At 37.4% G+C, this 16,556-nt stretch overlaps 1 protein-coding gene across 8 annotated transcripts in view; it reads right to left on the reverse strand.

Annotated features, from left to right (window-relative positions):
* The window catches only part of LRRC28 (leucine rich repeat containing 28), a 183,756-nt gene that overhangs the window by 47,977 nt on the left and 119,223 nt on the right, over positions 1-16,556 (reverse strand). For 4 of the 8 annotated variants that reach the window (XM_067756037.1, XM_067756006.1, XM_067756016.1 and 1 more), the window contains exons 6-7: positions 12,447-12,653; positions 188-290 (exon numbers count right to left, since the gene is read on the reverse strand). In XM_067756037.1, coding sequence (XP_067612138.1) covers positions 188-290; positions 12,447-12,653 — 310 coding nt within the window. The remainder of the gene's footprint in view (positions 1-187; positions 291-12,446; positions 12,654-16,556) is intronic. The other 4 variants (XM_067756069.1, XM_067756058.1, XM_067756027.1 and 1 more) reach the window with 2 other exon arrangements.

The following is a 16,556-nucleotide window of genomic DNA, read 5'->3' on the forward strand; positions in this document are numbered from 1 at the left end:
ATTGCTTGCTCAATATTCTTGACTTTTAAGGGTATTTGTTTTAACATATTAAGCCCCAAAACAAAACTGAACAGGATTATCAAAAGTAGTTCATCTATTTTTGAGTTTTATCAGGACTAAATACTGAAGTAGAAACAAAGCTAGCAAAAGAGGTGAGTGATAGTATAAAATGTGAAATCAGCCTTACCCACTGCACCCGATGACTTTGTTGTACAGATAGGACGGCAAGCCTTTCAGATGAATGTTGTTATCCACGTACACATATTGTAGTTCTCGAGATCGACCTAAATCTGGATTAGAAAGAAAAGTGCTATAATTCCTATAAACATACACCAATATAATGTGAAACATAAAATTTAATACATAATATTAGAATAATTCAAATTTCTACTCTGGAAGAAAAAAAGTGTTGCAGATTTAACTAGGTGTGAACTTATGTCAGCTGTAATATGAGATTCTACATCAGAAAACATGACTATTGAAAAATTACTCAACCCACCTGAACCTTGAGCATTTAAGCTGTAAAATGAGTACTGGGAATGAAATATTATTAGATTTCCTTCCCACATAAAAATTCTATGACTTTTAATAAACAATTTCTATTTATTTATTAAGTTTGTTATAGGTCGTTTATTTAGTTTCATTTTTCTCCATAGGAAAAAGTGTTACACAAACTAAGTTGGCAGGTCAGCCTACTGTGTCTCACCTCCCCTGGGCAGAAAGATGGGAGGAGGGGTAAAGGAGGGCTAGGGATCAATCTGACCCTGGCTGGGCCGGGCCTCAGGAGCCAGGTGGATCTAAGAATGGATGGAACTGCCCGTGGCTGCAGGGGCAGGAAGAAGCAAAGGGAACCCCAAATCCCAGTCCTCAGTGAGGTGTGAGGTACAGACGGATGGACAAGACCTGCAAGCCAGGAAGCCGGGACAGGAATTGGTTTGTACCAGGAATGGGAAGAGGTGAGAAAGGGAGCCCAAAGAGAAGAATCTGCAATAGGAACAAGTATGCCAGAAAGAGGGAGAATCCAGAAGTTTCGCAGAAGTAGCCGGACAAGGGGGGAGCAAAGACTGGAGGAGGATTCAGTGAGGAAACAAAGCACAAAGTACTGAAGGTGCTCTCTGGCCATCACAGGCAGCAGAGACACTTCCAAGTGCCGAGGTCATCCCTTCCTGTCTACTGTGTGCCCAAGATTGTTCGACCAGCTTTCCTTTCCACTCCTATCACTCACAGGGTAGAGCTATTTGTCTTCATCGTTACAGAGGCACAGAACAGAATCCTCAGTAGCCTTGCCAACCCTCTGCCTCCTGAAGTAAGAACATAATCTTTGAAAAGTTTTCAATCTCTGAAAAGTTTCAAACTATAATTCTGCTTGTGAAAATAGGAAATAGGCTGAAGGAGCTCTCTTTTTCCCCTGTCCTTCTACAGTTAGGAAAGACAAAGGCCCAGAAAGCTAAATTAGGTGGTTCTTAAGCATATTTACATTTCAAAACAAAACCCATTCACCCATTAAGGACCTTTTAGGCACTATGGTAGGCCTTGGGGATTCAGATATGAATATGATATTGAGGACGGACATGAAAAATGATAACTGTAATATAATATGATCACAGCTATTAAGAGGCTTGTATAAAGTCTCTGTTTCACAGATGGGTTCTGGATAATTTGTTACATTAAGTGAGAGGGGGATAATATAAGATTGAGGTAAGGAAGGGTTTGCCATGGAAATGGGTAGGAAAAGGTGAACATTACCTCCTCTTTTCCACTACAAGTCCTATCACAGTATTCTTGCCCAGGAATAGCACTGGGGCAAGTTACAAAAAGAGGAACCAAAATTGGCAGCACTGGGAACAGGCAACAAAAGCACTGGGAAGTGGCAACTCTTAGGGAGAAAAAAAAATTACTGGCCTACTAGCTAGAGATGCCCTTTCCCAGTGTGGTGGTTGTAATATATCTAACAAACACAATAAGCAGAACTGCTGTGTGATTTTGTGATTTCAGAGTAAGTCACAAAAGGCATTGTGGCTTCCTCTTTGCTCTCTCCCTTGGATCGCTTGTTCAGGAAGACAACTCCTTTGTCATGAGGGCCCTCCAGCAGAGGAAATGAGACTGCCAGCCAACAGCCATGTGAGTAAACCACCTTGGAAGCAGCTCCCCCAAGTCCCAGGTCAAGTCTTCAGATTACTACAGCCCCAAGACTATGTAAATATCCTGTTCCTTCTCAAAGTTTTGCCCATTAATTTTAGCATTCATCAATGGGTCTTGTTTGCAACAATTATTACACGGTATTCATTTAGTGGTGATTTTCGATTACCATCTTTCTGTCTACATTTATTAACTGGAATTCTTCTGTAAGGAAGAGCCATCCCTTCTCCCCCATTTATTTGATTTTTATAACAGTATGGATTCATGGATATTTATTTTATTGTAAGGACTAAAAACCCAATACCATTATTGTTCATTGTAGTGGTTAAAATGTTTCAGTTTTGGCAATTAGGAACACTTAAAATTGGTCCTTATGTTCTTTCAACAAGTTTTCATCCTTTTTTGAGTATCATCATACTTTCTGGCACCACAAGACAGTCCCAGCTCAGCTTGTATTTTCCCTGTTATAGCCCTGAAATCAATTACTTCTCCAAGGAGCCTTAATTCCTTTTAATAGGGTATGGTGTTTAGAAACCAAGATCTGAGTGCTAGGTGTGCTCATTACTATGGGAATGACATTGCTTCTAGGATCCCTAAGTAGAAAGATCTACAAAACATATGTAAGTATACTAACTCATGTATACGTATACAACTATATTGTTGGAAGTATACCTTCATCATAGATTCCTAGGAGTGGACTTGTTAGGTCAAAAGGTAAATACATGTGTAGATTCTTTGGTATTTCCCTCCAGAGGAGTTACACCAATTTGCATTCCCTTCATCAATGTATGAGAGCATTGGTTTTCCCACAGTTTCACCAAGTTTTAAAACATGTTGTCTTATTTAAAAATTTCTGTCATTCTGAATTTGTATTTCTCTAATTATCAGTGTGAACATTTTTCAATGTGTCTGAGGGCCATTTTTACATAGTTTCTTTTTTGTGAATTGTCTGTTCATATCTTATGTGTCTGTTCTTTCACTTATTAGCCATGTGATCAGAGCCTCAGTTTGCACATATGTTAAAATGGCATAATAGTGCCTAACCCCTCAACTTTACCAAGTTGTTAAAACCGAATGTGAAAGTAATCTGTAAAATTTAAATCACTATACAGTATGTTTTTTTAAGCATAAGAATACATAATTACCACAATAATATGTATTGCTACTTTAGTAAACATGTATAAACTTCTCTACTGGTATAAAAGGCTACAAATTTATAAAACATAGATGGAAAAAATATACATAGAAATATCAGAATCTACTTGCAATGAAAGAGACCTCAAAATTACATTAAAAATTCCTATTTTATATTTTTTCACTACTTCTCTGACTGTATACAAATCCTTTCATCACATATAGAAGTCTGCAGACTTTAAAGGCATATAGAAAAGTTTGGAATTTTTAAAAAATTGAAACTACACTGATAAAATATAAATGAGCTCTGGTCTCAGATATGACTGTCAGAGCCTACAGGGGTTTCAGGGAAAGATTCTTTACTTGAGTTTATGCAGTAGTAAGGAGTATAGGATACTAATTAATGGAGCAGGAACACACTCTCAGAGTCAGAGAACTCGGGTCTGAATCTTCATTCTTCTATTTACTAAATGTGTGTCCTTAGTTTCCTCATCTGTATAAAGAGAAAAATAATGCTGTCCCTTAATTTTAGTGAAAACTACTAACAAAGTTCATAAATTATCAAGCAGAATTCTTGGCATACAGCCTTCTCCAGTATATGGCAGTTATTATTATTCTCATTATTAGTGACACATTTGGAAGTGTGGCCTACAGTAGAAGGCCAATTAAGAGAGAATTCTCTTTGGCATGCAGCAAAAGGTACTCTTTTCTATACTTTAACTGCACAGAAAAGAGTTGGAGGCAACAGCCTCTAGAGACAGTAATTCATCTCCCTGAGCCAAGGACACAAAATGGGACATGACAGAGGAAATACCTCTCTCCTCTAATATACACAAAAGAGCTTGTCCAAATTAAATGAGGCTACATGCAAAGATCATAATACAAAGTTAAATAAAATTTGGCACTTGCTACTTCTTATATGGTTTAGTCCTCTTTCCTATCCTAGTTTTATAGGAAAAAAATGAAGAGTTGATGATTTTAAAATGCTATTTGGTTTAGACCTTATCTCAGGTTTTCAATATTCCAAAGATTTCTGTTTATACCTCCTGACCAATTTGTGTGGGGAATATAATTTTTTATACATGCCCGTAATGGAATGAACTACTTTCTACTGAAGCTGAAAGAAAACACAAATCAGCTGTGTTCAAATCTATTATACATTAGCCAGTATATTATCACACAGACATGAGTATTTAATACAAACATTTAAACTTTGCAAATAACACAATCTCAAATAGAGTAAGAAAAAGCAGTACTGAAATTACAAGATGTAGTGGGCTTTGGAGTCAGACCTCTAAAACCTGGCTTTCCAATTCAAATGATCCAAGCCTGTTACTCCTCTGTGAAATGAAGATAATAATACCTATGTCATGAGCTTGTTATAAAGATGCAACAATGTATATAATGTCAAGCTTGGTCCCTTGCATAAGAGTGGTACTCAATACATCTTAGTCTTTTATCTCTCTCTCCTGAATATAAAGTGAAGATCACAAAACAGAGTGTATGATTCTAAAGAGAACCAGGCAACCCTTGCTTTAGCTGACACAGCACAGCCTGCTGGCAAGGCTAAGACAACTAAACACCCAGCAAGGTCACAGGCTACACAGGCACGGCTGTGAGAGTGTGCTCTTGCCAAAAAGCCGTCAGCTGGCAAAACCCCAAGCACAAAGGAATGGCATTTTTAATCATAATGAGGCTGAAATATAAGTACTTTCTGCATGAAAAAGCTTTGAGCTATTTCTTCTATTCTTAAAAAAGAAAATCCTCACTCAATAATTAACTTTGGAAGAGACCGTTAATCTACTAGCTAATAAGGTGGTTTGTTTCTTCCTTCTCTTAATTTCAATGGACCAACAGTTTTCAATAAATATATCATGCAGTAATATTTTTTTAAGTTCCTGTGCAAAAATTGCTAAGTATGTGAACTATGTAAAGCAAGGAAGCTGTCCATCTGCAAAGATGCTAAAGCAACAAAGAACTTTTTCATGTGGCTTTTTAAAGTGGTGTACTGTGTCTAAAATGTTTCCCTTTTTTTTCTTCCAGACTCATAGATCAAAGTATTGTTACTTAAAAATTAGCAAAAGCTAATAGTCCTGCATAAACTCCAATTCTCTCTCTCTCCTTAAACTTCAAGGCCCCGGCATATGCAGTCCACATGGCTGAAGATGGAACAAAAACCTCCTGTGTGTTGAGGCTGTTGCTCTTTTAACTGTAACTGTAAAAGCAAGCATAGAATGACAGCATGCGCCAGACCAAATAGGATCTGTTTACTGCACACTAACCAGCATGAAACTCATTTATTTTATCAAAAGGTGAATGATGTATTCTCTTCAACAAAATGATGGGGTAATAGAAACCACACATGAAAGCAATAGATCAAAACAGGTTGTTTGGAATGCTCTATCAATGTAATTCCAATTATTGTGGTTCAATAAATCAGACAGATTATTAGTCACAATTACATTTTTAATTACTATAAAAACTGGGTTTCTTCACAATGAATTCAGAGTAATTTACAGTGTATTCCAAAATTATCTTTAAAACTAATTAAATTACCTACATGATGCGTTTGACAAAGAGAACTTTTTGACTACTTATTCAGAATAATGAATTTTTTAAAGTGCTAGTTTCTCTAAATACACACACACACACACACACACACTCCATTAAATCTTTTACATAATCATATTCTTTCTGATCTATTCAACTTTTTGTTTTAATATCTTTATTGGAGTATAATTGCTTTACAATGGTGTGTTAGTTTCTGGTTTATAACAAAGTGAATCAGTTATACATATACATATGTCCCCATATCTCTTCCCTCTTGCGTCTCCCTGATATATTCAACTTTTACCAAATAAGATTTCACAGTGAATTTAATAAGATATTTTACACACAGTAGATCATCAACTGTTAAATTAAAATAAATTGATTTTAATGAATTTGAATGACTGAAGGCTTCCTCTGCAGTTGGTTTAAATATTCAAGCATTAGCATCTCTACTTGCGTTGCACAGTCAAGTAATAAAGAAATTATTATAAGCAATGGGCAAGATACTGTGCTAGATGCTTAGGGTATAAGACATAAGCTGTCTCAACCCTTTCTTACAGTCTAGTCAAACAATAAAAGTTTATATTGATTGTGTGCTTATGTAGTATTTATGAGTGACAGAAGTGTTTTAAATCTTATTTAGTTCTCACAAAAGTGCTATGAAGTAGGTATTAATATTACCCCATTACTGAGACTTAGACAAATTAAATAGCTTTTCTAAGCTCAAGATCATACAGCTATTAAATGGTAGAGCTGGAATTTAAAAGCATGCCTGCCTGCTTCACCATGACGTTAGTTAGGCAGCCTCCCTTAACAGATCATTTCCATATAAGCAGGGCACTCCCACATAATGTAGGAAGTGACACTACCTTAGCAGGCAGCATGGGTGCAGTAGGCACCTGAGGACGGGCATGCCCAAGCATCCAGGTGTGACGTCAGGAGACAATGACAAGGAGATAAATGATGAACAAAATATTCCTTGGCTTCTGTTAAAAGATGGGGTAGGTCTGACTTACAGATTTAGGGCTGCAGTTGCAAGAAATACCAAGAATTCCTTCAGAGAAGATCCTAGAGAAGGAGCCTTCACGCTGACTGTCCCGCACAGGCTTGGGCATTACAGCAACACATCTTCTAGGCCAGGGCAGCCAGCGCGGAGAGCAAAACATCTTCACTCTGCATCTTACCTTCAGCTCTTGCTCAGCTGGACTGGGACCTGTCCTCCCTCTCCCCAAATTTAAGAACTTGGCTGAAAACTAAGACTGACAGAAACTCCAGATTCTTGCTTTAAAGTCAACTGACAACGTCTTCCAGACTTTGCTTGTACCATACATTCTTGCCACTATTTAGAAAACCAAATTAACAAAAACTTCGCTGGCAAAGATTCCGCTCATGAATCTAGCCCTCACACTACTTATTTTTGTTTCACATCTGTACCTTTTTAAGAATAAGCAGCAATTCTTTTTTAAAATTGATATCTGAGGAAAACAGGTTCACTTTTTCATATTAATCACTGCCTACTCCAAAATCCTATTCCAAAACTTTGAGAAAAATATACATTTGTCCCTTTAAAGTTCACCTACTCTAGGTGAACTTTTCTCTTCATATATTAGCATAGTAAAGTCAATGTCTGCCCACACTGTAGAAGCCATGTTAAATAATCCTGTCAGCCATATTAAATAATCCTGTTAATGCTCTAAGAAAACCTTAAGGCAAGAGTAAAGGTCTGATATGATAAAAAAAATAAAGTAGAGGGGATCATTAAGACAGTGGAAAAAGTCAGATGAGTAAGCAGCACCAGGATGAAAAATTTTTTTTATAAATACTTGCAAAAAGATAGAGCTCAAAAAGGAGGACTGCACATCCATTTTCTTGAACAAATATACATTGCAGAGTTACAACTTTGCTCCTGAAATAGGGTCATATAAACTTTAGTTAACAGAATACTTCTCTCTCATTTCTTCCCACTACTAGTTTTTGGACCTTGTTTTCAAGCCTTTCTTTTCTCCTTTTTCATTATGCCTTTGATTAGAGACCTGCCCAACAGTCTCTACAGAACACGATTTTAATGGCATGTTTGGGTCCCTCCTTGGAAAGCCAAGATACCTTCGACTCAAAAATAAGACTGATTCCAACCTCTGGGACTTCTGGTCTGAGCCAGAAGAAGTATTTTAGCACTGAAACGTATTTAAGGCTACAAACTTTGCAAACTATTCCCATTAAACAATGACCTCAAGGCAGTACTTCTTCAAGCTGCAGATCAAATACATTCCATGGTTCAGTAAAGTACAGTTTACATGCATCTCTAAGTCTGAGATTAAGGAATTATTAATTGGTTTCCATCTGGTTTCCATCCTAGAGTTGAAGTTCTAATAGCTTCACTTTGTGGACTTAAGTATTTCCTTGAAAAACAGTAAACAGCAATTCTTTTCCTGACCTTCTAAGCAGATACAAAGAAAGCAGGAATGAGAAGTAATAGAAAAAACAAGTGTAGTTAAAAATTTGTGTCTTTTATATGCCATTTGCAACAAAAGAAGAGATTTCAACATGGGTTTTGAAAATGCCTACAAGCTACTTTCTAAATAAAACTGCACCAATACTTGGAATAAACTTTTTTTTTTTCCCCTACACAATGTATCCAGCTCCTACAAAGGAAAAACGACTACAGCTACTACAAAAAATTGGAGTGATCTCCTGTTATGTGATAAAGGGCCAGTTTTACATCCCTATCAAAGTTATAGGGTATAACCCACAGCAATAAAGGAGCTGTCATTTCACTCATAGCACACGTCCTTGGCACACAGAATAACTTCTCCTGAGAAAATAAATACTTCACTACTAGAATGTCCAAGGAACAACCCTGGGACTGATTTAGAAACACAAATAATTATCCACTGGTAGGAAGCTGTTTTCTCACTAACTTTGGGGTTTACTACATGGTAGTTTACACACCAGGATACTCCATAAATCTCAATGTCATTTGTTCTTAGCTAAGAATTCATTCACTGTTTTCTAAATTAACACTCAAAAATTCCACCTGCCACCGTGGGCGCAACTTTTGTTTTCTTAAACTACAGAAGTTCCTGACATTGAGTTTAGCTGACACAGCACTTCCTGGGGGCTAACTAAAAAATGCTCTTCCATAGTCAGTCTGTACATGGGCAACCTCACAGTACTTGTATCTATTATTCAACATTAAATAAGTTGTAAACATTACTGAATAATGGTTTATTAATTATGCAAGAGAAACCAGTAAACCTAGTAAAAAAGTCTTACAGGAAAAAACCCTTTTCTTTGTATTTTCCTAAATTTTCAGAAGCCCAGAGGTGAGTCAGATCTTTATGAGCTATTTAGTCAACAGAGCTATATTGAATCAACAACAAATATTCATGTTTCAAGGCCTCTATTAAGTCTCATAGCATAAGGCTCAAGTTATTAATTTCCCCACCTCCTCACTGACAGCAGTGGGAACAGAGTTTCTGTGTGTAGACTAATCTGTCATTCAGCTGTCATGGTATAGTTATAGCAGGAACATCCTTCTTTCTTGATACAACTTTTCTTCTTAAAAAGAACACCCTCCACGAGTGTTAATAATTTTGATAGTATTACAAGTGATTTAAGTCATCCTTACTATAGCTTCTGTAGTCACTTTTTGAAGAGGCTGTAATCTGACATTCCTTTAAAAAGCCCCATAAAAAACTGCTTTTCTCCTAAGTCAAAGTTCTTTGGCAAGAAACTGAATTCAGCGAGTAGCTCCCCAAAATAAGACTCCTACCTCCAATCACAGGCAGTGATATTAAAGAACCCATTTCATAAACACTCAAGTTCTACATTAGAATCATGGTTAAACATAGGAGCCTTCTATTTGAAAACTGTAGTTATGTGTATGTGTATACACACCGTATCTCCTAACTACTGTAAAGAGGCATCCCTATATGCTAAGTTTCCAGGAACAGTTCAGTTCTCTGAGGAAAGGCAGTGCCAGCAGCTGCCTACTTCACTTGACTCTGTCCCGCATAGTTCTTAGCATTAGATGGCTTTGCTGTATCAGAAAGGAGTTCAAGGAAGGGTTTCAAGTACACAAACTCCATGGAAGGACAGATATGGATTTATTTTCTTCCTAAAGACTTAATTGAATTCCCTTTCCAAATCCACCTTCAATGGTGTCAAAAACAAAAATCAAAAACCAAAATGAGACTGAGAAGATTGTTATTTCTGTCAGCTTCAATTTCCTCATCTTCATAGATTATGCTGTCTCTGCTCTTCTGAAGCCCTCTTTGGGCAACCTCATACTGTAGCTCTCTAGTTGTCCCACCCATTTCTTTACAAAGATCATCCAACCCAACAATATAGAAAGGCCACCAGTGCTTGTCTTGGCCCCCTGGCCCTTTACTCATGCTGTTCTCTGAGACCAGGGCAGAGCATTGCTTCAGGCAGCCTGTTTCTTTCTCACTGGATGATCTTCATCACCATCCTCTTGCTTGTATGTCTTTCTAAAGTAGAGTAAAGCCTGCCCACAGGCCTGTGTCCTGTCAGGGCTGTGAGCCTTGTGAGTTGAGATGGTACCCAGGGGAGTGTGGAAGCTGCTTCCATATCTTGGGCTGTACACGGTCCCAGGTTTGAGAGTTACGGTGACCTTGAATGTTGGGAGGGACCCTCCTCAGAACTCAGTGAAGACCCTCTTGCCTCTCTCTCTTTTTTTTGCGGTACGCGGGCCTCTCACTGTTGTGGCCTCTCCCGCTGCGGAGCACAGGCTCCACACGCAGGCTCAGCGGCCATGGCTCATGGGTCTAGCCGCTCTGCGGCATGTGGGATCTTCCCGGACCGGGGCACGAACCCGTGTCCCCTGCATCGGCAGGCGGTCTCTCAACCACTGCGCCACCAGGAAAGCCCCCTCTTGCCTCTCTTTGATAACATATTAACAAGTTCACAAAGGAAAACCTCCTCTATCACAGAGGCAAGGCTTTGTGGGTGACAAGAAACCTGGAGATAGAAACTAACTTGTTAGGCTGTCCTTACCACTGAACACTGAGTGCTGAAGAAGGGATGCCCACTTCTGTAGCCACAGCAGCATTCACCACAGTGCATAGAGAAGATGCCCCAGTACATAACTGAAAGCAGAAAGCAGCCGGGCAAAGTGTAGTGAACTCTATCCTCTACCCCACAGCCATTTCTATCACTTTGCACTAGCCACTGCCACTCAGGTCATCTGCTGCTGTAACCACTCAGCAGGACACATAATGTCACTCCTTGGCACCCCAACTGTTAACAGTGGTCAGCCGCCTACTGGAATGGCTTCCCTCTCTTCTCTCAACACCACTGCCACCACAGCACACGCTCGACTGTGTCACTGAAACAGCAGGTAGGAATGAGTAGCAATTGACTAGGGGGATGAGGAACCACAGCTGGAGTGGATAAGAAACAGCTATTTTATTCAACTTGAAAATAACTCTAAAGTAAGCAGGATAAACATTGTTATTTCTGGTTTACAGACAAGGAAAATGAAGCTCAGAGAGGTTTTGGTGATTTACTCCAGGTAATGTTCTACAACCTGTGGTTTATGCAGCAGGTATATTTATTTTCTAATACCAATTTATATTCAACAATTTTCTCACTTGAAAAAAACCTCTGATTTCTTAGAAAGGTAGGTTACTTCTGAAATGGTTTTACTTTATTTTCTTAATTTCTAAAAAGAATTTAATTATATTTATAGGAAAGTAATCTTCTTAAATTGGATAATTATTTATTATTACTCAAATTGATGTTCATGTCTCTCAGGATTTTCAAGTTTTCTTAAAGAGGTTTTTAATTGAAAATAATATGTATACTGTATTACGGTAGAAAATATTTCCTTTTAGGGGCTAGTAAATTATTCACTTCATTGCCCTCAGAGATAAATTACTCATAAAAAATGCTTTTATGAATAGGATTATATGATGCTTATTCTAACAGTTTAGGGTTCTGTGGGCCTTCAAATTTTATTTTTTTTTAAATGGCAGTTTTGTTTCTTACAAGTTAACAAAATAATTCAATTCTCTGTAAAAATAAATATGTTTATTAAAGGTCTATGTTCTTTAACATATATCAAAATGGGCCAGCTACAGAGATCTACAGTGCAAAGTATGTTATTTATTAGCCAGGGTGACATTTCTAGCTCAGCAGGCAGTTCAAAAGTCTTTAAAAATTTCTAGTCTGGTTATCTGGCAATACTAATCATTAGGATACCCAATAAAAATTTTTTTACCTAGAAGTCAACATGTAAGCAGATACATTTGTACAATAGCTATTCTTTCATATTGCTCAATACCTCTTGTCAATTTTATAATTTTATATATACAAAATATACATATCTAATACATATATTTTAATTCCTTTCTCTGAGTAAATCATCTCATATCTCATATATTTTGTCTCTAAACAAACTTTTAGCACAAGTTTTTTAAAATATGAAATCCCTAACAGAAATAAACTTTTTAAACTGGGAATGATGCTTTGTTCACTGCAAAAATGGATTTAGAGAAGCATCTTCAAGATAAGCAGAATGAAGGAAACTAATCCTTCCTAGCAAAGACTTTCCATCTTGTTCTTTAGCTGTTTTGCTTTACCACATAAACATGATTGCTTACCAAGCGGCAAAAATGCAAGACGGTTTCCAGCCATGGAGAGCTCATTGAGGCTGGGCAGCTGGCAGAGATGGCGCGGCACACACCACAGACGATTTCGGTCCACAGTGAGGTACTGCAGAGAAAGGCACAGGTGAAGCCTCTCGGGTAAAGTTAGCAAACGATTGGTAGAAATGTCTAGTGTCTGCAGCTCCTTCAAATCGCCAACCTCTACAACCAAAATCAAGATAAATTGCATCCTGATTAAATGAATTAATTAAATAAAATGAATCAACACTGTAACAGTTCAACCAAATAAAATTAGTAGCTGCAAATATTTCCATAGACATTAATACTGAAGTGCAGGATTTAGGTTAAGTATGCAAATAATCCAACTTAAGTAGGTGTCTTTAAATTAGTCTGCCAGAATTTTTTTAAAAAGGGAAAAGTGCTGACATTGGAGAAAGGAGAAACACAAAGTGATGAATCTGAGCCAAAAGTCTGTTACTATGGCTTCTGCTTCCCGACGAATCAAAAGCTGTCGCAAATGTGAAAGAAGAACAATTACAGTCACTTCATGGTAACTGGTTCTTGCTACTTTTGTGGTTTTTACCTTCTATCTAAGTAGATAGTAGGAGACTTAAAAACATAAATTATAGTATCCCAGTAAGTGCACCTTGTTCATGTGAACTAAGTAGAAAATTTCTGGACTAAGAATGAGGATGGCTTTTGAAATTTTCACCACAGTTAAGATTATAATAATAAAATTATTGTAAGGTAATATTTTTAGATATTGTCTAGCCACGTGGTTCCTCTTTTAAAACCCAAAATCCTATGAAGATTTACTTTAATCCCACCTGAATGAAATCCTTCCATTTACTCCAATATTCCTTCATTATTGGTGTCTATATTTGTAATATATTTGTATATATTTGTAATCTATTCCATGGTGAGACATGGCATACACCAAATCACCACTTCTGAAAGAGGGGGGAAGTTCTTTATAAGGTATTCTGTCCTTCTCAGGGAAAACCACCAGGAAGCACTCAGAGCAGAGGAGGTTCTGCTAACCAGTCTCTAGGGGAAGGACATTACTCTGTCCAGGACAGCACACTGCACTCGAGGCTCTACAGGGAGCACTGCGCAGGACAAGTCTGCTTCTCTCGTATCACGGAACTTCCGTATTGAAGACCACTGTAATGCCACCTCTCACTTCTCCAACCTGACCCTGTTCAACAAGCTGTTCCTCTCAGGTTAAGGTTTCTCATGATCCTCCCAACTTGAATGCACCCCACTGGGCACATTCCAGTTTGTTCAGGACTTGGATTAGTATGAGCAATGTCTTCTCTATTGGAGAGAAAATCTTCTGCCTCTTGGATGTCCAGTTACACAGATTAGCTTTTCTTATTGGCAAACAGCTTGGCAAACTATGGCTCACAGGCAAAATGTGGCCCATGGCCCACTTTTGTACTGCACTCAAGCTAAGACTGGTTATTTTTAAGTGTGGTAAAACCCAACAACAACAATAAGAAAAAAAAATGTATATATATATATATATATATATATATACACACACACACACACACACACACACACACACACATATGACAGAGACCATATGTGGCCTGCAAAGCCTAAAAACATTTAGTATCTCACCATTTACAAAAAAAAGTTTGCTGGTCTTTGTTATACACTTACTCTTAACAGGAGCATTTTTAATAACTATTTTTTATAAAAGTAATACAAGTGCAAAAATACATTAATTTCTAGTTATTTTACTAATATATAGAAGGGATTTGTGCTAGGAAGTTCACACTTTATTTTCTTATTTCCCCATTACTACAGAAATACATATTTGAAGACAGGAGATAGGATTCAATGAACAGTCTGTGACTCCCAATGGGAGTTTTGTTCTGTTTTCACCTAACTGATGCACATGGGGGTCAATTTCACTCTTGGCTCCATTAGCACAGTATTTCCTCTAGCCAAGTCTGTCTGCCTATCTATTTCAGATTGCTTCTGATGGGGCGTGTGGGGGTGAGGGAGTTGACAGAAGAACATGTTTTAGAACTGAATAAAAAGAAAAAGAAACAAGAAATCTTCCTGACCTCACTTTATAAAGTTATTAGGGGAGTGAAATGGGACAGAAATGCAACGAATCAGCTTACACACCACAGAGCCAGGTGCTGAGAGAAGAATGAGACAAGGTTTCTGCCACTAAGAATCACATCACATATAAAAGACATTGTGTGATAGGAGCTCAGGAAAAGAAGAGTTAGATGAAGGGTTGGAGAAGCTTTTGCAAAATTTATTGAAGGAAATGAGAACTCGAATAGGTCAAAAATAAAATGGATATAGCATTTCAAGCGAGGCATGGGGATGGGGTTGAAAGCATGAGGAAAGGCATGCAAGTGAAAAAATAAATACAACATGCACAATGGACTATTTGAGACCCGACAAGTACCAAAGATACCAATGGGAAAAAAAGCAGAAAATAAGTTCAGTACAGAGGGCTTGGTGGAGACATTGATGATAATGAATACTGGGTAGAGAAGTTTGGACTTATCACAGTGAGAACATAACACTTCCTGAAGATTCTCAAAGGATGAAAGGACTCTTTTGGAAATATGAAAATGGTAAATATGCAGAAAGCAATGAAATGGAAAGAGATTATAGGCAGAGAAAACAAGTAGACAGTTGATGAGAATGAAGGCAGTGTGACAGAGCTTACAGGTAAATTCCAGAGATATTTTAAGAAAAGCAGAGAGTATGCTTGGTTGGAAATGGAAAATGGTGAAACAGGAAAAAGTCAAAGATAATTTTCAAGTTTCTAGACTATTATACTCTAAGTATGGTGATGACAATGCTAAAAGCTTAATCTTTCTGTAGAAAAAAATTTTAATTACACCAATACTTCTGAATTGTAGTACCTATAAGCCACCTACTTAAAAGAATTTGAAAAATCCATCAAAATCACATGGGAGTAAAGCAAAATAAACTATTTTCATCATTATTTCAAAAATAATTAACTGTGTAAAACAGTGTTTTGACATGGCTGCAAAAACTACTAAAGCGGGCTTCCCTGGTGGCGCAGTGGTTGAGAGTCTGCCTGCCGATGCAGGGGACACGGGTTCGTGCCCCGGTCCGGGAAGATCCCACATGCCGTGGAGCGGCTGGGCCCGTGAGCCATGGCCGCTGAGCCTGCGCGTCCGGAGCCTGTGCTCCGCAGCGGGAGAGGCCACAGCAGTGAGAGGCCCGCGTACCGCAAAACAAAAAAAAAACAAAAAAAACAAAAAACTACTAAGGCTTGCAACTGTCCACCATTTTTATTCAGCATTGCCTTTATTGTACTGTGAAATGGGGAAACAATATGTGATTATGAATTTAAATTTTCTATAATTTGATTATTTACTTTTAACAAATCAGTATTCACATGCTGCTTTAACAGATACACATACATTTTCAGATATTAAAATTAATAACACTTTTGACAAAGAAAAGAACACATACTGTCAGTATCAAAGGTCAAAATACTAAGGAATGCGAAGAGGAAACAGGAGCTGACATTTCTTATTTCCTATACGTGATGAATAAGACTTAAACGTGCAGGACTGCATATATTAAATGAACAAATGTAACAAAAGGACATTTTTGTCTAAGTAACTTAATATATAGGCCTTTCCATTTGTTAGAAAAAACCTGAGCTAATTATAATATTACTCCAATTACAATACTGAGTAAAATACTATATATAATATAGTTGGAAAATTAACGATTTTGTCATCCTACGAAAGTATTTGGGAAAGAGAGAGAAATAAAATTAAATAGCTTCTCAGGTGGAGTGAAATAAACATAATTTTCATGACCATTTTAAAACAGGCCACAAATATAAGACTATACATGGCATCTTTATTCTAACAAAATTAAAATATATACTTATTAAGCTCAGCTAATGGGAAGCACATTTTTAGAAAACAAGAGAGTCAAACAAACTTTATCTAAGATTCTAACTTAAACACAAGAGACAGGAAATAAACCTGGGGTAGCAATATATCATGCAGGAATAAAGAAACAGAGCCCAAAGTGTGAGCTCAGGTTAAAAACTGGAAAACTATCAGCCAAACATAAATCTAA

Source organism: Pseudorca crassidens, chromosome 1, assembly GCF_039906515.1.
Source record: "Pseudorca crassidens isolate mPseCra1 chromosome 1, mPseCra1.hap1, whole genome shotgun sequence".
Taxonomy (NCBI): Eukaryota; Metazoa; Chordata; class Mammalia; order Artiodactyla; family Delphinidae; genus Pseudorca; species Pseudorca crassidens.